This window comes from Lissotriton vulgaris, chromosome 5 (assembly GCF_964263255.1).
Source record: "Lissotriton vulgaris chromosome 5, aLisVul1.2, whole genome shotgun sequence".
Taxonomy (NCBI): Eukaryota; Metazoa; Chordata; class Amphibia; order Caudata; family Salamandridae; genus Lissotriton; species Lissotriton vulgaris.
This window is the reverse complement of record NC_141693.1, coordinates 67,063,442-67,087,986: the sequence shown is the minus strand read 5'-3', so window position 1 is coordinate 67,087,986 and position 24,545 is coordinate 67,063,442. Positions and strand designations below refer to the sequence as shown.

The window sequence follows — 24,545 nt, the reverse complement described above, 5'->3', positions numbered from 1 at the left end:
TGAGGGCAGTCATGTTGTCCGGTGTTGGGTCTCTGCTCCAGGCTTTCTCGAGGGCTCGGCAGTTCTTCTTGGAGCTCTTGAGTTCGTCGGTGAACCAAGGGGCTTTCTTGCTGCCGGGTCTGCTAGTCGGGGTCCTCAGAGGGGCGAGGTCGTCTGCGCAGTTGCTGATCCACTTCGTGAGGTTGGTGGCCGCCTGGCTGGGGTTTGTTGCGCTGGTGGGAGGGTTCTTGCTCAGGTAAGTCGCGAGCTGGTCGGCTGTGATCTTGTTCCAGCTTCTGCGTGCAACCTGTTGCTGGTGGTGGTGGATCGTGTTCTTTTTGAAGCTGAAGTGGACGCAGCTGTGGTCCGTCCAGTGGAGTCCAGTGGCGTGGCTGAAGGCGATGTCCTTGCTGGATGAGAAGACGGGGTCGAGTGTGTGTCCAGCGTAGTGGGTGGGGGTGGTCACCAGTTGCTTGAGACCGAGGTTTGCGAGGTTGTCTAGCAGGGTGGCGGTGTTGCGGTCGTTGGTGTTCTCCAGGTGGAAGTTGAGGTCCCCGAGGAGGATGTAGTCAGCGGAGAGGAGGGCGTGCGGGCTGATGAAGTCGGCGATGTCTTCGCTGAATTGTGTGCGTGGTCCCGGGGGTCTGTAGATGAGGGTGCCTCTGAGGGTGGTCTTTGGGTTGATGTGGATCTGGAAGTGCAGGTGTTCGGCGGGTGCGAGGGTGTCGTCGGTGTTGGTCGTGATGCGGATCGTGTTCCTGTGGATGATGGCGATGCCTCCTCCTGTCTGGTTGACGCGGTCCCTCCGGATGATCTTGTAGCCGTCCGGGAGGGCGATGGCGATGTCGGACGCTGAGGAGGCGTTCATCCAGGTTTCTGTGAGGAAGGCTACGTCTGGGGCTGTGGTATCGAGCAGGTTCCAGAGCTCGACGGCGTGTCTGTGGACGGAGCGGGTGTTGGGCAGGATGCACTTCAGGTGGCTGCTGCTGGTGCTCGTCTTGGTGGGTGCTGGAGCAGTGCAGGTCCGGATGCAGGTGAACTTGCAGGAGTGACAGCAGAAGGGTCCGTGGGTGCGTCTCGGGGTGGCGCGGTAGCATCCAGGGATCCGGCCGGCGTTGAGTGCGTTGAGTTCGGTGGCGTCGTAGGTCCGGCGGGTGGGCTGGTGTCTGCGGGGGCCAGGGGACCTGGCACTGGGCGTGGTCCAGGCGCGGACGGGCGCAGACGGGCTTGCCTTTGGCGCGCCCGCTGCGCGTCAACGCTGCGCGTTTGCCACTCTGCCATATGAGGAGAGTGGGGGGCGGAGCGAGGGAGGAGCAGCTGGGAGGCGGGAGCGGGGGGCGAATGGGAAGGGAGAGAGAGGGAAGGGGGCGGGGCCGCAGGGGGGCAGCGGCGGGGAGCGGGCGGGAAACGCGACTGGGCTGGGCACACCAGAGGGGGAACAGGAACAATAACAACAAAACCAGCACAGAAAAGTACGATACAATTTAGCTTAGAATGCAGTCACAGAACGAAACAAATTACAGCACAGAAAGTACAATCCAGTCAAAGTTAAAATGCAGTCACAAAAACGAGACAAATTACAGCGGGGAAAAGCGCAGAGGCAGATCGATATAAACACTACAGGGAACAGCACTGAGACAGAGCGGTGAAAATTACGACAGGAGCACAGCTGCGGGCAGCGGCGGCACTTGGTGGGAACGGGGGCAGCCTGGGCTCACTCGCAGAGAGTGTGCGCGGTGCGTGAGGTGACCGGCCCAGAGGGTCAGAGGTCACTGCCCACCACCGCGAGCAATCAGCAATATATCGCCCAGTGGGAGGGAGGAGCAGCTGGGAGGCGGGAGCGGGGCGGAGAATGGGAAGGGAGAGAGTGGGAAGGGGGCGGGGCCGCAGGGGTTCAGCGGCGGGGAGCGGGCGGGAAACGCGACTGTGTTTCACTTCTACAAAGAAGAGGAACCTCCAACGGAATACAGTCCTTTCGAGGATATTGAAATTCCACTAACTTACCAAGAGCATGCGCTCTGGTTTAAAGGCGCCCTACAACATCAAAATCACATTACCAGGCTCGGTCCACTAGTTAGACCAGGAGCAACATGGCCGGTACCAGCCAGCTATACACCACATCCTGCCATTGAGGAAATGTCAGATGCGGAACTATTAGTTCAACTAAAACAACTAATTAAAATACATAGACAATTGGTTCAATATGTCATGCCGTCTCTAGCGGTCCAACCTCCTATAAGGATTCCACAACACACCCCTCACCAGGGGAACACAAATAAAATTACACCACAGACTATACAATCAGTCATTGGTAAATTGCCCGCAAAAAGGGAACAAATTCCGTTCTGGATAGCTAAAAAAATTACTCAAATCGAGGCAGTATTTCCTGATATAACACCTCATGAGAAACACAGGATTCTAACAATCTGTTTACCAATAAATCACACCACACCTGGAGGAGTGCGACACTTGGCGTACAGTCTTTGCTGCAATCTACACAAAAACTCATGGTGTTCCGTCTACGGCAGTAATACCAGACGTCCTGAAACAGATTCAAAATTAATACGGGGCAGAGCCTGCTTTAAATCTAGGTATGAAATTACTGAAGGATTTCAAACAGGTCTCAGCTATATTATTAGCTAATATTAAAGGTGAGGCAGCATCCATGGCGATCCGGCAAAAATTAAGAGAATTTGATGCTACTGAGCAACCATATGAACTGGCCAGAATAATTGAAAAATCCTACGAAGAACTAGGTAGAGATAGTTTGGGTGGTAAACCAGTTAAGCCCCAACTAACAGAAACTCCTGAAAAGGTCTTTATTAAAAACACTCTCACTACTCCTAAAAAGAAGTGGGAAACACTAAACAGACCCTTCCTAAAGAGAAGCGTTCTCAATCCAGAGGTATGTCTCCTCAAAAGGAGCCCTCTGAAAAGAGGTATTACCTCAGGAATAGGGATAATTTGAGAAAACCTGATAGATATCAAGATACTGATGCAATTTCCTCTCGTACCTTTCAGACTTCATCACAGAAATCGGAAAAAAAGAGGACGGTCAGAACAAAATGAAGAATACGTGAAGTCCAAAGAGGACCAACACGCTCCAAAAAATAAGAAAACTCAATTCACCAAGAAGAAGGTAGCAGGTCTAAAAATCAGACATGCCGAGGATCTTGAGGACACAACTCAAGAACGGGGAGTGGGCCCAGACAATGCTAGACAGCGCAGCAGAAGTCACCATAGCTCACAAGATCTTGAAGGATTAACTGGAGACCATGGACTTGAATGAATACATCACAGTTGAAACTGCCGATACCAGGGTTAGTGTACCCCATAAGTTATATGAAGTAACACTCCGGATGGAGGGGGAAATAACTAGGAAAATAAGAGCATTCTTTTGGGAGAAGCTCTCTCAGGGTTATGACATTCTTCTAACTGAACAAGACTGGCCACCTGAATTTGTCAGGGAGTGCCCACATGGCGAAGAAATCATTATGCCAGCCTTCTCCAATCATGTTCCAATTCATAAAAGATATACTTATGCCAGAAAATGGGCAGCAGCCCAGGCTCCAGCATTATATAAAGGATGGGATGAGGAGTCACCTCACCATAAAATCCAGTTAAAAACGCAACCAACTGCTCAAAGGCAGTATCCTGTTAAACAGGAAGCTAAAAAACAAGTCAAGGAGATATTAGATCAACTTGAATACCAAGGGGTGATTGATAGATGCACTTCGTCCATGAACAATCCTTTGTTTCCGGTCTCCAAACCAGACAATACATATCATCTAGTATTGGACTACAGATATTTAAACTCTTGTTGCAAAACCTTTGCAGTACAAAATGCACACAGTGCAGCACTGGTGAATAACATTGTGCGCAAAAAATATAAGACCACATTAGATATTTCCAACGGTTTCTTCTGTCAAAATATCGCACCTGAAAGCAGGTACTTCACCGCTTTCTTAATTATGGGGACACAACATCACTTCTGTCGTCTCCCCCAGGGATTCAAGAATAGTCCAGGGTTATTTTCAGCTAGAATAACAGAGTTACTACAAACGTATGATGATGAGACATTATCTTATGTCGATGACATCTATCTAACGGATGATGACTTGGACAGGCACTTGAACAGAGTGAATACCATTATACTTGGATTCGCCTCTGAAGGGTACAAATTCAACTTTAAAAAAATCAAGAATTGCCCACCTCAACGTCCTTTTCTACAATACGAACAAGAATGTCCTCTGCCCACTGAGATTCTGCCTCTATAACAGTACGAATGTATAATTTATACAGACTGATCAGCACAGCCCGCAATTGGGGGTAAACAAGCTTATAGTGCTGCGACCGCGATTGTTAAAGGTCGCTGGCGCGATGGTAAATTCCGACCTATGGTCACAAAAACTCAATCTCTGGGGAGATTGTACAGCTCAGCGAGCTGAACTACAAGCATTCAAGATGGCGCTTGAAAATACCGATCGCAAATTCCCCACACGCATAGTGTGCAATTCGTATTATTGTGTTCAATCTTACAATGAAAACTTGCAGAATTGGATTCAAAACAGTTTCAAAGATGCAAAAGGTGGCACAATCAAGCATAAGTTGCTTTGGGAACAAGTAGTTCAATTACAGAAAGAACTACAAAAGACTCATGTGATCCATACATCCATACATCAGCGTGATGGCGTTCATGTTGCAGGGAATACATTGGCTGATGAAGCCGCGAAGGAAGCTGTGCAAACAGCTTCTGTAGCTGCAATCACTAGTTCGAAAACGAAGATAGATGGTGAAATAATGCTAGCTGTCAATGCGACCAGCAAAGACAGCCGTGCAGCATTACCTCTAAACTATCCACTCAAATATTCATACATAATTGATGCAAACTCAGTTCCTTTTGCTCGAATCCCTGGAGTGGGGGGATAGGGTAATTCCAAACAGGAGGCGGAGAGGAGCTTTGATACAAGAAGCACATATGGGTGAGGGTCTGATACACCAGGGGATCTCTAAATCCATACAAGAAGTAAAAGCGGCGTACTGGTGGCCTGGGATGAATAGTCACATTCATACATTTGCAATTAATTGCCCCGACTGCAACAGAGATCGCAGCAGAGAAAGCTGCCAGATACCTGACTACAGTGTATCCAGCCCAGTACAGACACCATTGTTAGACAGCATTAGACTATCTACCGGCAAACGTCCCAATGGACGAATGCGGTCCCACAACTATTAGGACAGATTCCTTTGGATGTGGCCTCAGCGCTCGGCTGACGCCCGATCTCTTATAAAAGATTTGCGAGTCTTTATCAGCACATACGTAGTCTGCACGCTACATTCTGACCAGGGTCCTGCGTTTAGCTCCAAAGCTTACAAAAAGGCTATGGCCAGCATGGGTGCTGCATTGCGGTATTCTAGTCCATTCCATCCTGAGGGAAATTCTGTAGTGGAGAGAGAAAAAAAGGGACATAAAGCAATCTATAACAGCTAGGGCAGTGGTTCCCAAACTTTTGACTCCTGAGGACCCCCAATAATCACCACTGGAAGCCGGGGACCCCCAAGCAATTTGTAGTAGTTAAATTTTAAATATTAAAACAGTAATTCGAAAAGAAACTCACATGTGCACACAAAACAAATACTCAAAGTACTAAGGATTTTGGGGCCAAATGTACAACCATTTCACTTAGCGCCTCTCAATTGGCAACCCATTGTGAGTGGCAAATTGCGAGTCTCTAAATGAAATGTACAACAGTGTGTTTAACACTGTTTGGGATTCCCAAAGGAGTTGCAAATTGCGAGGCTCATTAATATTAATGAGCCTCTCGCAATTTGCGATCCCATTGGGAATGCCAGCCCTCCCAGGGATGGTGGCCTGCTGGACTCAGCAGACCACCATGTCTGGGACTGCTTTTTAATAAAGCAGTTTAAAAAAAAAAATAATACAGCCCATTTTCCATGCATTTAAAAAAAAAAGAAAATGAAACGTTTTCGTTTTATTTTTTAAGGGCAGGCAGTCCCCTGGGGACCCCTTGCCCCTTTGTGAATGCATTACTATCTACTTGAAGTAGGTGGCAATTGCGAGTGTTTGCGACCGCAATTGCAGTCGCAAAATATTTGTACATGGTTTTGAGACTCGCTATTTGAAAGGGAATGCCCCTTCCGAAAAGCAAGTTGCAAATCAAGGAGGTTAGTATTATCCAAGTGCTGAGTTAATTGTTGGAGTACACATCTTTCTAGGATTTTGGAAAGAAGAGGAAGGTGGAGACGGGTCTGAAGTTGTTGAAGTCATTTATGTCCAGGCCTAATCTTTTCAGCAGTGTGGTGACTTGTTCCACTTTCAGACAGTCTGGGACGATTCCGGTTTGTGTCTGGATCACAACATCTTTACTAGGCGGACTCTGAGCCCCAGACACGGGGCTTTGATTCTTGTGAGAGTCTGTAATGGGATCTCAGCGTCGATTTTAGAGGGCCAGTTCTCGAGGGCGGTTGAGGGTTTTAGAGGGTTAGAGTCAGTTGGTGAAGAGGCTCTGGATTGGGATGAATGGGGCTTTCGAGCCTTGTCTAGGTTGGTTAGGATTTTATCAAGGCCCCTGAAAATTATTTCTAACTGACTTTCTAATAGGGCCAGCCAGTGCGCAATATTTTCTGGAGCCGGGGGCATGCAGTTTTGGGTAGGGACTTGTCCTGGGGTGGGGCGCAGGGTCGAATTGTGAGGTCTAATGCTAAGTAAGTCTGCCCTACAAGTGTGGTGTTAAATCTTTATGAGGACTTTGTGAATATTATTCTAGGTTTTTCCCTGATTTTGCAACCACTATTCTCCCTATAAGTTCTCTCCTTAAAAACTGTGTGCCGTGTGTATGGGGTAATGAATGTGTGTGTGCTTTGGAACATGTGAAGTCTTTGTGGAGTGATTGAAAAGCACTCAAGCCTTTTGATCTGGTTCATAGATCGTGTATTACTGTTGATACTAGCCAGGTCAGTTTGGGGGCAAAACCCCAAGAGAAGCAAAAGAGACTGTTGCCCGAGCTCTCATCTTAGCGAGACTGGACTATGCGAACGCTCTGTTTAGTGGTATCCCTGCCTATTTGGTCAAACGCTTGCAGGTTATCCAGAACACCGCTGTCCGCCTCTTGTTCAATGTTCCAAGATGGAAGAGCGTTCGCTCTCACATGCGCAGCCTTCATTGGCTGCCAGTGTCTCAGCGCATCTTGTTTAAATCCCTAGTGCTCTCATTTAGAGCAATTCACGATCAAGGGCCTGCCTATTTGAAGAAACGGTTTACCTTCTATGCCCCTCCACGAGCTCTCAGATCGTCCTCCCTGTTCAAGATGACTCTTCCTCGCTTTAAGCAAACCAGACTAGGGGGTCAATCTATAGCCGTGGTTGCTGCCCGGGCCTGGAATGCCCTTCCCCTCCACCTGCGCTCCATTCAGTGCGTAGGCCAGTTTAAGAAATGTCTGAAAACCCATTTATTTGCAAGTGTGGCATAAGCTGGTCTCTGCTCTGTCTTCTCTGCCTTTCTCCATCGCGCCAGGATACTCCCAAGTAATAGAGCGCGCTATAAAATGGTTTATACATATACATATATACATACAATGTTGATTCAAACTGTTGATGGTGTTGAGCAAACCATTGGTTTGCCTCTAGAGTCTTGAGAGCAGCTGAACATCAATATTTAGTTATTGAAAAGGGGCTCTTGGCTTGTTGTTGGGCCACAGAGAAGTTCTGAACCTATTTTTGGGGCGGACGTTTTTTGCTCCTCACTGACCACAAACCTCTTGTGAACATTCTAGGTGACAACATGAGTAAGTGCTGTACACCCAGAATTCTAAGAATGATTACTAGACTGTTACAAAACAGTTTGATATCAAGCACATTTCTGGGGGTAAGAATTTCAGGGCAGATTTTCTGTCTTGTTTTCCCAGTTGGTAGCAATGAACGATAGGAAATTAAACTTAAGGATGTTGTTGATGAAGACTGTGAAGATAGCTTTGTCGCCACTATGGATATTCCTGAACTCAGAGTTGGTTCTGAAGAAGAATGGAGGTCTTCTTTTCTTGCCGATTCTGTTCTCCAAGATGTTCGTGAATTGGTAATGAAAGGTTGGCCACGTGAAAAAGATCTCACTCCTTTGTTGCAACCGTTTTGCAAAATTGAAAGTGAATTATCCTTAGAGGATGGTTTATTGTTGAGCGAGGAGAAGCTCATCCCTCCGTCTTCTCTCAGATTGAACATCATGAGAAATGCTCATGAAGGACATCTAGGCGCCACACTCACAAAACATCGCATTCGTGACGCATTTTGGTGGCCTCGTATGGACGCTGATGTAGAGAACATGGTCCGTGAGTGTTGCGTTTGAAGTTCCTCTGACAAGCCTATGAAAGTGTTTACACCTCCGTTACTCCCTATTGATTGTCCTGATGGTCCATGGGTTAAGGTGGGTATCAGTGGCGTAACAAAGACCCACACAGCCCCCGCAGTGCAGGGGGCCTGCTCTAGAGGGCCCCCTCAGCACACTCTCCAGGCCTGGGAGACCCTGGGTGAATCCAGAGGGGGGTGGCCCCACTCAATGTACTTTGCAGCGGGCCCCCCTCAGCCTTCGTTATTCCATTGGTGGGTATTGACGTCCAGGGACCATATGATGTTTTATGTGGACAGAATAAGCACATCCTTATTCTTATGGATGGAGGCCAATACTACAGTCATAATTGATTTTCTCACTGAACTTTTTTGAGGGAAGGGTTTCCAGAAGTAATTGTTTCTATAACGACAAGCAACTCGTGAGCAGTGAATTTCAGCTTTTTCTGCAGTCTTATTTTATCAAACATGTAAGGAGTTCTATCTATCATTCCCAATCAAATGGCCTTGTAGAGAGAATGAATCAGGTTGTTGGGGAGTGTGTCAAATGGGCTAGAGCTGGCAATCACGATGTTGTGCATGCCCTCAACGACATGATTTGGTCGATAGGAACACTTTTCACTCCTCCACTAAGGTTGCACCATTTGTGCTCATGAGGGGAAGGAAGGAAGGCAAACACCACTTTTAGACCTAGGTGTATGACCAAAGGGTTGAGATCTGTTTCCAGTGTTGATAGTCTATAATAATAGCCTCTATTTAAAGAAAATGTTTTTGAGACCCAGTCCAAACAAAAGGAATGGTTTGACGCTAAGAAAGGTGTTAAGTTGTCTTTTCTTAATGTTGGTGATTTTGTCAGAATTAAGTCTCCAGTATATGCTAAGAAAGGGGAAAGAAAATTTTACAAGCCTCTTTGTGTCATTAAAATCTATGAAAATGCTGTTCAAGTTGAAGGCGGGCATTGGTGGAATTTGTCCAAAGTGTCCAAAGTGGTCCATGGTTTTAGTTCAAATTCTTCGTGATGTTGATGATTTGTCAAATGTTATTCCTAATTCTAATGTTTCAGGTTCATGTGTTCAACAACATTTGTTGACTCCTGTCTCTATTAGAAGGATTGCCAGATCTTGTACAAAACATGCTCAATTTAGATGAATGTTTATTTTATTATTGCGATTTTTAAAAAAAATTTTTGTTTTGTTTTTACAGTTGGGAAGAAGGGAAGGTGTATAGTAACGTAGTTATGTGTAGAATGTTTTGCATGTCATATTCAGAACTCTGTTGTTGCTTACTACATCAGAATGTTTATATTAGCTGTTGGTCTTGGGCTGCTGAGTCTAGTGGAGACTCTGGTTAGTGGCTTCACGACCATGTTGTTACAAATAAACAAAGATAAACGTGTTCCAGTTTCCGGCTCAATCACTACACTGTGCTAATTAGTGCACTGCATTATATATCGTAGAGAGTGACAGAGCTACTAAAATATGTACTGTAATGATACGTACACTGCATTGGATGGTGCAGTGTAACAGAGCTACTACAAGGTTTACTGTACTAGTGAGTTACTGCAGTAGATGGTACAAAGCGAAAAAGATATAAATGAATTCCAAAATCCAAAAAGTCCGATAAGGAAAATAGTCACAAACTGGGAGCATGTGATAGCAAGATTGTGTCACTAGTAATAGGGGCGCAAATCTGGAAGGATCATGTTAAACTCGAAATGGATTGTGATATATCTTGTAAATTACAGCACCTCATAATTATTCTGTGTCAGTGTAGGTGCTGTGCTAGGTCAGTGTAGATGCTAGAACTCTAGAACATAGAAAGTGTTATGCTGAAAATATCAAACTCTGAGGTAATTTCTCATTCAATAGTGAAAATCTCATAATACTGCAATAACGGAGTTGCCCGCAGATGTCCATTTAGCAGTATCATTAATGTGAGGTGTGAAATTACCGCATCTGAATTTCTGATAAACTGATCATGAATGTCCAAGTGGGAAGAATGATTTAAACCCGGGAAATGCAGCAGCACATATACAGAATGGAGAGATGTAAAGTTCTAGAAAAATCTGGAAAAGACAAAGGGCCCGATTCACAGAATGAATTTAAGACTCAATCCTAAACCTACTACTGTTTTGGTATTCACAGATTGCACTTACTACTTTTGGTATTCACAGAATGAACTTACTACTTTTGGTATTCACAGAATGAACTTACTCATTTCGGTATTCACAGAAGTTAGGACTCCTAACTTTAGGACTCCTAAATGCCTTCTGTGAATACCGAAAGTCCTAAAATGACGATGTTTCTCAATTTAGTAGTAGTAAAGTTAGGAGTCCTAACTTTACTACTACTAAATTGAGAAAAATCGTAATTTTAGGACTTTTGGTATTCACAGAAGGCATTTAGGAGTCCTAAAGTTAGTAGTCCTAACTTTACTACTACTAAATTGAGAAAAATCGTAATTTTAGGACTTTTGGTATTCACAGAAGGCATGTAGGGGTCCTAAAGTTAGGAGTCCTAACTTTACTACTACTAAATTGAGAAAAATCCTAATTTTAAGACTTTTGGTATTCACAGAAGGCATTTAGGAGTCCTAAAGTTAGTAGTCCTAACTTCTGTGAATACCGAAATGAGTAAGTTCATTCTGTGAATACCAAAAGTAGTAAGTGCAATCTGTGAATACCAAAACAGTAGTAAGTTTAGGATTGAGTCTTAAGTTCATTCTGTGAATCGGGCCCAAAGTTTACAGACACAAATCAAGTAACTGTACCCTGACTCGAGTGCACATTACCATTAAATACCAGACCATTCTATTCCATATTATACCATGATCACACCTCATAGCACACCACACCATCCCATTATAACGTTCCATACCACCATAACATCCCATAACATAGAATCCCATACCACACCATGCAATCGCATCCCTTCCCTTCCTTTCCTATCCTATACCATACCACCATAACATTCCATACCATACCATACATACCACACCATACCATAGCACACCACAGTATCCCATACCACACCTCACCATATTCATGAACAGTAGCATACAGAGCTAATCATCACAATTATATTTACCTTTACAACTCTTCACCACCACCTCTGGGCTCTGAATCTTCACATTATCACACCTGTAATAACACACACATCATCTTTGTATTAAAGAGCAATGACAGCTACAGGAACAAAGGATGAACATCACATAAGATCTGTATTTGAAATGAGATTCAGTATTAAGAGCAGCGCCTGCGGACTAGAGCTCAGTGTGAGTTACTGTTTATACACAACAGTCAAAGCTTTAATGATATCCAAAAGTACATTCAATATCTTATGACAGGATGTGGGTGTTCTTAGGCAGATAGCTCAGTGAGACAAGTGTGCTTCATATGATGCAATGGAGTGCCTTGACGTGGGTCTTCTAGGAGCGGCGGTAAGCTCAGTGAGAGGGGCTGACTAACAGGTTCCTTCTGCTCCTGGTGGAGTCTCGAGTATATACTTAATAAATACCATCTTAAGTGGGGTCAATGTGAATTCCTGCCAGCGCCCACAACACTGCTGCACCCAATCCCTGCCAGTGTAAACCGTGTCGCCATTCCTCTACAACCAAGATGTTAGGTAGCCTCAGTGAGATATATAAGGAAGATTTGAACCAAGACCCCCGAGTAATGAAAAACTGGTTGCAAAACAAATATTCCAATGTTTTACAGAACAGCATAAATTAGGCCTTAGGGGAAGGATCACATAGGGAGAGATAAGGGAACAGGTTCGGAGGCCCAATAATGGGAAAGCAGCAGCTCAGATGGGATCACATCTGAATTCTATAATAAATTGATAAACTCTTTTGTCCATTTCTGGGTATCTTATTTTAATGAGATCTATCTGGAGGACTGTTAAATTCCCCCTTCTCTAATATCAGGCAACTGTGGTTATGATCTTTAAGCCAGGTAAAGATGCTAGGTTAGCAGATTCCTACATTGTGATTGAACTAGGATTACAAAATGATCACAGGAATCTTGGCTAAGAGTTTGGCAGATGTCTCGCCATGTTTGATCCATTTTGATCACAGGGGTTTGTGCAGACAGCTGTATGAATTAACCCATTGACTTATCTGTGCGAATGATACAGCTGAGACATTTAATCTCCTGTTGACAATCACAAGAATTGATGATGCTAAAGCTTTTGATAGCTGTATTCGAGTCTGTCTTTGGGAGGTATTGCAGAATTATGATTTCAGCAAGAATGTTATCGGAGTTGTACAAATGTAATGTAAGGTGCTGGCAGCCAAGATTTTGGTTAATAGCAAACTTACAGCTTCGTTTCAGAAATCCCGAAGAACTAGACACGGGTGTCCTTTATCATCAATTCTGTTTCGTCTACATATTGAGCTCTTTTCCCAGATGATACGGCAGGATAAGACCATTCTTCCATTCGAAGCTGCAGGGTTACCAACCGACAGAGCACTGTATGCTGAGGACATAGTTCTGTATACATGAAAACAAGAGCTCTCTGTTCCTAAGCTTGAGATGCATGCCAGAGATTTTGGGGGTCTTTCAGGGTATCTAATCTATAAGGGAAAGACTGAGATTAGGAAATGAGCTAAAGAAAAGGTAGGGCTTCAAACCAGATAACAGATGAGATATCTGAGGATCATGGTAACTCAGAGTTTGGCGGAAATATCAGTTGTAAACCTAACTAAGGTTCTTATTAACAAATTCACCCGTTGGGAACTCCACATCAATCTCGATTCTCAAATACATAGTCAGGCAAGCACTGGGACCTAGGTCTGAGGTTATTGATTGTCAGGTCACAAGTGGGGTGGCACTTAGCAGGTAGACAAGTGCATTGTAGGGAAACCTCAGATCAATCCCACAGATAGGCGCAGAAACACTACAAGGGTCAAGGGAGATTGGCCCCAATAAAGCACGAATGGCTGGAGAGGGTGCACGCGCTCCCAAAGCACCATAAAGGCTGATGCCACATGAGTTAGGAACACAGGGTAATCAGAATACAGCACACACAGTGATCACACGCTTCCCATGCCAGACATCTTGATACGTTAACCTCTGGCCACATTGTGTCCATGCAAGGTCGAGGCCCATCTGGATTATCCATTTAAATTAATTTAGGACTCTAGAGGCCGCAATTTACATTCCTCACCATATAAGGATCAGAAGAAACATATTATTGCCTATAATAAACTGTATACAGGAACTCTACAGATCGATTGTAATTTGAGACAGTCCTCGACCCTATGGCTGTGACTGTTCTCCCGGCTGCTATATTGTATTAAACAAACTGTCCCTGTTTTGTCAAATGCCTCTTGTCTCTTGTTTTTCAAAGATATTTCATTTTCAAGTAACACCATGATATAGATGCTCTCCTTACAAGATGGTGGGAAAATCTGCCCCTCAGTATCTGTGGAAGGGTGAACATCATTAAGATGCTGGCTTCTTCCTAAGGTGACCTTCTTGTTTAACACTAAACCACTTCCTTTACCCAAAAAGCTTTTGCAAAAGTTGCAAGGGAGGGTCAGTAGCTTTATTTGGGCATCCAGGGGAGCCGGGATCTCATGAAAGAACCTCCAGAGGAGACTGAAGCAAGGGAGGGTTGGAAGCTTTATATGGGCATCCAGAGGAGCCAGGATCTCATGTAAGAAGGAGGAGACTGAAGCAAGAGGGGCTGGCTCTTCCGGTTTTCATGCCCATTGTTATGCCTTCCAGTTCAAGAATTCCCGGCTCTGGCTGGAGAACTAGACAATTCTTAAATGGGTCAATTGTATAAAGCTATGTTGGAGCATTTAGGTCTGAATACGTTTTTCCTTTAAGTTTGGGTACCCGAAGTTTTTAAACAAGGAAAGTTGAAGATGCTCTTAACGGCCCTGAGGGTGTGGGTATTCTTTAGGATAATGCTCGGGATAGATTACTATCCGGACCGGACATCAATTTGGGGCTCTCCTGGAACCCTCGTGAGTCTTAAAAATAAACGCAGTTATCCTCTCCAGCATGGCAAATTTCAACCTGGAGAGACTTCAGGAAGGGTGATCCCCTTGTCACATGATAAGATCGCTCTAACCTTTTGAAGGGGGACTTTCGAAATTGAAATACATGCAGCTATGTTCTTGGTGGTCATTCCTAAAGTTGTCACAGGTGAGCTTTTCGGTGCAGGAGGACTTCCTCAATCAGGTGAGAGCTAAGCAACAACCTAAAAGAGAGGTTTTTATTTCTGCAGCAGATGAGAAATTGGGAGTTCAATACCTGCACTGGGAAAAGGATCTTCCGGAGCTGGTTAAACAGAAATTATGATGAGTATCTTGAAATCTGTCACACACTCTGGTCAAACCAACACCACTTAAAATAATTATTTGTTTACTTGCCATAAACCTTATTGGTCACCAGTGAGGTTGGCTAAGATCACGTTGAAACCATCAAAATATAAGAAGTGCAGTGACACAGAGGCGGTCAATATGCACATGTTTGTGGACTGTCCGTTATTGGGTTTCTTCTGGAGGTATGTAAGTCCGATGTTTTGAAAAATTATTGGAAGCGAAGACCCTGCCTGATCCTATTTGAGATGGACTTGTGCCCTTACTGGGACAAATTAAACTCAGATCAGGCCTCGCTGATATTTTTTCTGATATTTCTGGCAAGAAAGAAAATCTGTAAGAAATTGGTTACTCCCAACCCGCCAAAAGTATCAGAAAGGCTCAGATCTGTAAGAGAAGTCAGGAGACTGGACTTGGACCACAAGTCAGCCGTAGAAGAGAAAATATGGCACCCATGTGTAATATGGCAATGTAAATCATAACGTCCTGTGATTACACCTCTATCTTGCAGAGTAATGGACGATTCTCCTTCCTACGAAAGGGCAAAACTATAGGAAATATTCAGCAAACATAGACGCTGGGTACTCCAGGTGAAGGCGCCTTGGCTTACAGCTTACTTAGCTGGATGGTAACATGAGGCCAAAAAAATGAAAAACAATTCCTCTACATCTCTGGAAGGATTAGCACACACCCTTTGTTATTGCAAAGTCCACCATCGCTGCTCTAGAACTTTAGAACACAAACCCCTCTTAAAATATATCCTCAAGTTTACAAGATGGCTCAGTGAGGGAAGTGTTCACTGCTAGAATCTGTCAGACCTGTAAAACACAACTGTGAATTCCAGCAAGGCAAACTCATCCTTTCATACTCCTTGGGTTGTTACACTGCTCACCATCACAGAAAATATCTATTTTATTAACAGCAATGATGAATGCTCAAAAGCTGCAGCACTTTGGGAGATCTCTGCTCACATACCCTCACTACAGAGGGAGGCAGGCACACACTCCCTGGCACTGTAATCACGGTCATCACTGCTCTAGAACCTTGAAGGGATTAGCACATAACCACAAACTCTGTAATCACCATAATCACTGCTCTGGAATCTTGGTGGGATTAGCACACAACCGCTAACACTGTAATCACCATCATCACTGCTTAAGAACCCTAGTGGGATTAGCACACAATACCTACATCTTCAAACCTCTTCATCGTTGCTGTAGAACCTTGGATCAATAAACACACAATCCCTGCCACTGTAAACACAGTCTCTCCCGATCTAGAACTTTTAATGACATTAGCAAACCATACTACCACTGCAGAAAAGAGAATTCATGTCACTATAAAATGTAACCTAGAGGCACTGCCACTTCTTAGGATTCTTCCTTCTTCTTTCACTGAACTTGTCTGTGGCATCCATAGGAACTATCTATGCATTTAGTCTTTGGGGATCCATAGGATCAGCAGGGGCATTCATTCTATTAATGACAGATAACATTACTGCCTGGACTCCTTTGTGTATATAGTTGTGTGGAAAGAGATGCTTTAAATAAGACCCACCACTGTGCACTGGAAGTCCCCGGGTGAGGAGGATGTGCATCCAAAGCCCTTTATTCAATCCTAGGCTGGGGTTATGCTACACCTAAAATGCATCCATCGGATTAACTTTAATGGGTACAAAATTAGATGCAATTCATTGGGCTTTTATCTGCATGGATTGTGCAGTCAGAGCCCCCAGCTCCCAATGATTCTCCTTCGAAAAGACGGTACAGTGGGTTTACACCCGATTGGTACATTTAATGTACTTGTAAGTCCTTAGTAAATGGTTCCACCTCTACCCAGGGCCTGTAAATTAAATGCTACAAGTGGGCAGTAGCACTCATTATGCCACTCACTAAAGTAGCCATTTACAACATGTCTCAGGCTTGCCACTGTGTTTTAAACTGACATTTTGCCCTGGAAAAATAAACCTTGTGCCAGGCCTAAACCTTCCTTTTTAGGTCGAGCGTAAGCATACGACCTCTTGTATAATTTAGAATAATCCTCTTGTGGGCTTCAAGCCATCCTCCTGCGTTTGATTTGTTTGTTGCGTCCTTTAAAAAACTTTGCTTGCTAGAGAGCAGTCCTGCCTCTTTGTCCCTACTTTTCTCTTCCGTTCCTCCCATTGAGCAGGACTTAGTACAGTCTCATTCCGCTTTGGTTCTTTATCTGTTCTTTGGGGGACAATGTTTTTCTTGGTTTCCTACTGTGTTACTGTTTGCCTGTGTTCAGCTCCGTCGCCATAGCTGCTTACATTTAAATATAGCATTCCTCCTTCCCATCTCCTCTTAATGCCAAAGTTGTGTTAGTGCTGCCTCCCGCACCGTACCTCCCGCTCCGTTGCTTGTATTTTTTTGCCTTTGTGCACTTTTTGATGTCCACTGTCAGTTGTGCTTTTTTGATAGGATATTCGTTTGGTTTGGGCTTCCTTTTAAAGAGGAATTGGGCTTGCTGAAGTCTTGTTTGTAAGAAGGCATGAGGCACCGCAGCACCTCCCACTCCTCCTTGTGCCTGGTGTTCCTATCCCATCTCTCTCCCCTCCTGCCATGTTACAAGAGCTGCAGCATTGTGGGACCCACCTGCATCCACAGATTGTACCTAGAAAGGGTTCATTGTGTGCAGGCGGTTTGGCTGTATCGTACTTTGAGGTACACGTGAAACCACTCCTAGTAACTAAATGAAACTTTTCTCGCTTCAGTGATTGGCTGTAGTCTGCAAGAGGTGAATGAGGAAATGTCTCACTCAACCCATGCACGAAGAATGTTTTGTTGCGTTTCTGCTCGGCCCTCTTTCCTAAAGTAACAGTTCTGGTAATTTTTTAGTAAAATAATGTTTATGGAACAAGAACTTGGTTACAGTCAAAATGCTTTGTACTGCTGCTGTAAGCAACATACAAACTGATGCAAGAATATATCAAATTATTTCTGCAAGCAAACAGCACGCCGTGCGATAACATACTGGAGAGGTATGTTAACAATCAGGGGTGTAGCTGTCTAGGTGCAGCGGGAGCAGTGGCACCACGCCCAGGGGCACAAGGAGCCCATTGTATCCATATCAGTTGTGTTTTATATTTTCCTATTGAAAGCTGGGGGAAAGGGCTACAATTCGATTGCTTGCATTAGGACCCAAAGCACCTTTGCAACACCACTGTAAATACCCACAAAACAAAATAAACAAAACAAATAAATTATCACTTTTAATTAGTTTTCGCTTTTGTGATCAGAGAACCTGTAAATGTATGATGAGACCAGGAAGCAAGAATATATGTACGGTATTTAAGTAACTGAAAATATACAAAGTGAGTTGTATAGTGACAGCCAACAAGTAGCCTAGCATGAGTGATACACCTTAAGTCACGCATTGAATGATATTAACCAACATAATTTTACATGGCGACTATTTCACAGTACGTGCCTAAACTTACTACTTAAACATTACAGGAACAAATAAATTAAAAGTGGACGAATACAAAGTGCTGCTTGATAAAAATCATAACTGGGTGATGTTGCACTTGCCTTGAACAAGTAAGTGTAGGTGGTGTGGCACTCTGTTTTTTAATTCGGGTTCAATTCAATCTTAGAGTGACTTAGGTACTGATTGGTTTGCTCCCTCTGACCAGTGGGGAGTTGTCATATGTATCAATTTATGTACTGTGAAGCTTGACAGGGTGACCAATCGCACTCCTTAGGGAGATTCAATCCCTCCAATGTTTCAACTTGAGTTCAAAAAAACAGTACTCTTGAAGTATACCAAAGAAAACGACTTGTTATTCAAATTTATTCATCTGTTCAATGATGTTGTCAAAGTGTGCTGTTACTTCACAGCCATATGAGAGTTCCACAAAATTCCAATAAGTTTATGCAATCCATTTGGTCATCCAAATACCCAATGCATTTCGTGCTGTCCGCACTTCATCAGGGAAAATACATATCTATAGGGTAAAGTCAAATAAGGTATAATCAAAGATATGGAAGCAGGCCACAGTCTGTATAAATAAAGAGCATTGTGCATGTTGTTTGTTGTCTGCCAGTCTATTAGCATGCAAGTTAATGAAAAAATGAGGGAATGCTTAAAGGAAATTGTAATGTGCAACCAAAGTGAAGCTGAAAATGGCAAGCTTGCCTGTGACTAAGACAAAGGTACGTATACGGTAAATGATCTCAACTGGTATTGTGGATAAGGGCACCCAGTGAATCAAATTAAAAACGTGCGGTGAAACGATACCGTGCTATTCATTCACTGATTCCGTGAGTGTGGTCACCGTGGTGGTAATAATATATCACTCGTAACAGATATTAAAGGTGAATCCACTACGCCTGGGACGTTTACTGGGGTATACACTGTATTTCACTCACCGAGTGGGTAGTTTGGAAGAAAACGTATCTTGTCCTCACATTCCGTTCGAAATCGGGTTGGTGTGTAAGTGCGCATGCGCTTCAACATAGTCTAAGTAGTTCCCTCGTGACCCGGAAGTGTGCGGCGAATCCTTACTACCGTAAAAATGTAATTAAATTGTCACTGGTAACGATGGGGGACCTGACAGTGTCTGATGTATTAAACTAAAATTTAATATAATAAAGTGAACTACATTAGTTTCGCTATTGTTATTAATTCCGAAATGTGTGTATAGAATGGCGGCCATGTTGGTGCAGTATACATCAGATAAAGTGTAGTGAACTGAAAAGAACACAGTATACATCAAATGAAGCATTGTAAACTGAAAAGAAAAAGGACCAATAGAAGGAGGTTCAACTGATATTACGATGTTCTAAGTGAAAGATAAATTAACTAAATCTGGTTCACTGGCAGGGTGATGATCGGTACATAACAAAGAATTTACATTACTGTCTGAAATGATTCGATTAGTTAAATAGCATGTTGCAGAAAAATGTTGTGATGTTATAAAAAGCAACTGTATTCGAGCCGTTCATTTAACCCCATAGGGTTGCAGGAATTTAATTTTTTGATCCAAAATATCTCACGTTGGAGCAGTCTTTTTTTATTGTCACAGCCTTGCTTCACAGGAACACACTCCAAAACCATGAAACGGATCTGGCTGATGTTGTGGCTGTTGGAGATGTAGTGTGCGGCTACAGGGGCCTTGGTGGATCTGTTTCTTATAGTACTCTTAAGTTCAGTCATTCGAATTTTTACTTTCCTCTCTGTCTTACCCACATAGGGGAGTCCACATGGACATTTTAGTAAGTAAACCACATTTTTGGAGTCGCATGTGGCATTGGTGAAAAGTTTAATGAGTTTTCCTGTGGTGGGATGGTTGATACTGTTACCACGAATTATATTATTGCAGTGTCCACAGTTCGCACATGGGATTGTTCCTGTATATTTTTTCATTTTTGTTGCGTACTTCCTTTTCAATCATGTCCTTGAGATTCTTTGATCTTTGATAGGCGAACAACGGTTTACTGAAGAGTCCTTTAAAATCTTGTTCTTTTTCAACCATTTCCCAATTTCTTAGGACGATTCTCTTTATTTGTTGACTTAAATTTGAAAATTTAGATACAAACACTGGTCTGTCCTGATTCGTATCCTTTAGGTGTGTTTTGAGTAACTCTTCCCTGGGAATAACTTGTGTTCTCGCTTTGGCTTCTTCCAAAATATTATCTGGATATTTCCGTTCACGAAATTTCATGATCATTTGATTTACATTTCTTTCGTAAGTTTGATCATTTGATGATATTCTTTTCATTCTTAGTAGCTGGGAATAGGGTAAATGCTGTTTCAATGACATGGGATGACAGCTGTCAAAGATCAACATATTGTTTCTATCTGTGTTTTTGGTGTACACATCTGTCTGAAAACAGTTGTTCTGCAAGGACACTAGCACATCCAAATATGGGATTGATCCAGTGTTGATAGAATGTGTAAACTGTATGTGATTGTCAACGTTATTGATGTATTTGATGAATTCTTCAATTTCAATCGATGGCCCTTTCCATATGAGAAAGATATCATCTATGTATCTCCAAAATTTATGAATTTTGTTCCTCCATCTAGGATTTTCAAGGATGTTCTCAAGTTCCAACCGGTGCATGAAGAGATTTGCGTAGCTCGGGGCTGCACAATTCCCCATGGAAGTTCCGGCTAACTGTTGAAAGTGTTGTTCGTTCCAGGAAAAATAACTGTGGTACAGCGTGAAATGTAATAATTCCAACAGGAACACTTTTAGATCTTGCTTGATATCATGGCTGATTAAGAAAGACTCTATGGCTTCAATGCCTCTGTTGTGTGGGATAGACGTGTAGAGTGAACACACGTCAATGGTACATAGTGTCACTTCCATGGTCTCGTCTAGTTCTGTTTCATTGAGTTTGGTGAGGAAATCTGTTGTGTCACGAAGGTACGTGGACATTTTCTGTACTAGTGGTTGTAGGTGTCGGTCTAAATATTTTCCTTTGGGTTCATGGATTGAACCCCTTGTCGACACAATCGGTCTAAAGGGTGGTTTCATTTGGTCCTTGTGTATCTTCGGTAGCATATGAATGCTTGGACATTTTGGATGATCTTGTATTAAAAATCTTTTATCTTTTTCAGTAATGGTTCCCATCTCTACCGCTTGGTTGACGATGACATTCAAGGTGTCTTTGAATACATTGGTAGGGTCGTTAGGTAATACCATGTACAACTTTTCATCAAATACATGGTTGTTCACACTCTCAAGGTAAAACTCTGTGTCCATTATGACGAGGGAACCTCCTTTGTCTGCTTTACAGCATTTGATTTTCCGGTTCTCAATGATTTGGTTAATGGCTCGTAATTCATAGGTAGAAAAGTTGGAGCGCTTAGTGGATGGTTTCCTGAATAACTCCTTTATTTCATTAGTTGTGATTGTTTCATATGAGTCAAGAATTTTGTGGCTTACCAGAGCTAGAAATGTACTTTTGCTTTTTAATCCTAGCAATGTATCTTCAGTTTGTGTTGGTGTCGTTGGTTCAATCACAATGTTTGTAAAGAAATGCCTTAAGCGAAGGGTTCTCGTGAACTTAAAAAAGCTCACTTCCGTTTCCAATTCGTTGGGTCTGTAAGTGGGTACAAATGATAAACCACGTTGTAAGGCGGAAAGCTGGTTCTTGGATAATTTTTCTTTCGAGATATTGATAACTAAGTTGTTTTGCTGCGTGTTGATTGGGCTATTGAAGAGCTTGGCTCTCTTTGTGTTCTTGCTCCTCCTGGTTCGACGTGGTGGCTTTGGCCTCTCCCTAAAAAAGGCCTCTCTGATGTTGTAGGGGCGGAGTTATTGGTGATGTTTTCCCTGTTATCAGTTTGTCTTCCTCGTTTATCTGTTCTTTGTGCATCTTTTTGGGTAGAATCAAAAGATGATGAACTTTCTTCATCCGAAGATGGATTTTGAAATGGTCTTTGTTGCCTTCGTTGGGCATAAACCTCAGCCCAATTATACACCTCCCCAAGCTTGTAGTCAATAGTGTCGCGTTTATATTTGCGAATTTTTCTGTCATTTATCTCTCTTGTATATTTGTCAAGCTGTATGTTGATGTCTGTTAAAGCTCGGTCAAGATCATCTTTTGAAAGATTGCTTTCCAAATTCGTTTGAATTCTTTTAATGTCTTTATCAAGGTCTTCAATAACTTTAGATAGTTCATCCACGATAAGTAAGATAAGGTCTAATGAACATTTATTCAATATTTCATACCACCGTTCTGTGAATTTTGGATTATTCCTGCAAAGTGTTGGCTTAAGGGCTATTCGTAGCCCTCTCGGTATTCTTTGATCTTTATGATACCTTATTAATGTTCCTGCATGAAGTTTCTGGTTTATAATCCTTTTAGAAGTGTATAGTAATTGTTTCAACAGGCTCTGTGATGAGAAAGTACCTGCAGCTGCGGGATCTGCTTCCTGTATCAATGCATAGATTCTATTGGTTTCCTCAGTGGAAAAAGCGAATGTATTGGCTCAGTTTTTAGTCAAATTGGAAATATCTTCGTACTCCATAATTATTGCTTGATATTCGGTAGGTGCCCACACGAGTTAGGTCAGAGTACATAGACAAGTAAGTGTAGGTGGTGTGTGTGAGAAGTTGGCCTGGTATATAATGTTCACTAATTCTAGTGATCACTCTGTACCATGCCAAGCAACCCTTATGATGATTGGTTGTAATTCAACCTTGTAGACCAGTTATCCTAGTGGTAACGTGGACAAAGCAGTCTTAGGCTAAACTCTGAAAGGCATGTGAAGCCAGCTGTAATACCATACACAACCCCCTTGAATACCAAATGAAAGGGACACCACACAGATATATATTGAAAATATATATTGATTTATTAACTATAAAATCCCCTGGACTCTTTATGAGCACAGAAGCACAAGCGTTAAATCACAAGACAGTTTAAAATACACAAAAGTTGCACAATATGGATGAGCCCTAGGGGCCACCTAAACCATCTACTAAGAAAGTGGTATAAGAGATACCAATCAGAACGGAAACAGGCCTAGGGCCTTGGGAATCGCTGGAGCTATTCGAGACTAGCAATGATTAAGTCGGGAAAGGCCCGCGGGACTCGGGTGCAGTGTCTAAAGTGCACGCACTTCTCAATGTAAAGTCTATGGTGCGTAAAAAGTACAAAGTTAGTTAGTTCGGAACCTTCCGAGTGACCTAGAACGCTGAAACTTAAGACACAGGCCCTTGAGATGTGTACCAGTGTAGGAACACCGGCGGAGCCGAGTTACCTCACCCACAGGAAGCGGATGCACAGGGTCGAAGTAGTGTCGGGTTTCGTCACGCTGGTCGATGGTGCTTGGAGCTGAAGATGCTGCAGGCGGCTCGATGTGAAGAGTTCCGGTGGATCCAAGGGTGGATCTGAGATTGTGAAGACCTGAAAGCAGAGGGGACAATGTTCAAAGTCACTAGCCAGCGACTACCGTGGAACCAGATTGGAACCAGGCGATGTCGGGTGCAAACAGGCGTCGAGGTGTAGCTTCTCTCTGCAGCCACTTGGACACCGGGGGTCGAGGACGTCCAGGAGTCGGTCACGAGCTGTCCCACGCAGGCTTCTCGCTGTTGGCAGTGTCGGCAACTTGATCGGAGCAAACAGGCCTTGGCTAATGCAAGCCATGCAGGAATCGAAAAAGGCTTAACACTCGGACCAGCAAGGTCTGAGCGAGTGCTCCTTTTCACAGGAGCTTGGGCAAGTCTGGAGCAACCAGTCCCGCAGTGTAGTTCGTCGGTTTCGTCGCCAAGATGGCCGCTGACCACGTGGCTAGTGGCCGGGATGGCGCGTCGAGTGGCACAATGCAAAAGGGCCCCACGCAGATCGTGGAGATGCTGGAGGGCTCTTCTTCGGTGCAAGGGCTGCTCGGTGGTGGGAGTTCTCAGTCCCCAAAGCACAACGTCGAGGATGCCTCGGTTGCTGCGCAGTCAGCTTTTTGAGTGTCTTCCAAGAGGTCCGGTCCCACGTCACTCGGTGCCTCCACGGGTCCCTTCTTTGCAGGGACTGTGGATCGGGCTGTGAGAGGTCTGGGAGTCTGGGTCTTGTCAGGCTCTGGGCTCGGCTCCGGCGGGAGGCGGCGGCAAAGCAGACGTCGAGTTGCTGGTTGGTGCCTGTGTTCACAGGGTGGCCACTCCTAGGCCACACGGGAGATTCTCTTCAGTCTTCTGTGCAGCAGAATGTCGAAGTCCAGTCTTCTTCTTGTTTAAAGTTGATTTCAGGATGATCTGCTGTGCAATGGCACTGCTCCCACTCTTATTCCCAATCTGAGGGGTGGATCACCTACTAGGTCCCTCCTCTGGGAGGAACCAGGAAGGAGGGCGGTTACACCCCCTTTCCTTTGTCCAGCTCCTCGCCAGGCCTGGGTCTGGAAAGTCCCAG

The 24,545-nt window shown here is 43.8% G+C and overlaps 1 protein-coding gene across 1 annotated transcript in view; it reads right to left on the bottom strand.

Annotated features, from left to right (window-relative positions):
* Positions 1 to 24,545, bottom strand: part of LOC147710191 (E3 ubiquitin-protein ligase TRIM39-like) — a 236,689-nt gene that overhangs the window by 105,811 nt on the left and 106,333 nt on the right. Inside the window, exon 5 of the mRNA XM_086920877.1 lies at positions 11,424 to 11,476. Coding sequence (XP_086777003.1) covers positions 11,424 to 11,476 — 53 coding nt within the window. The remainder of the gene's footprint in view (positions 1 to 11,423; positions 11,477 to 24,545) is intronic.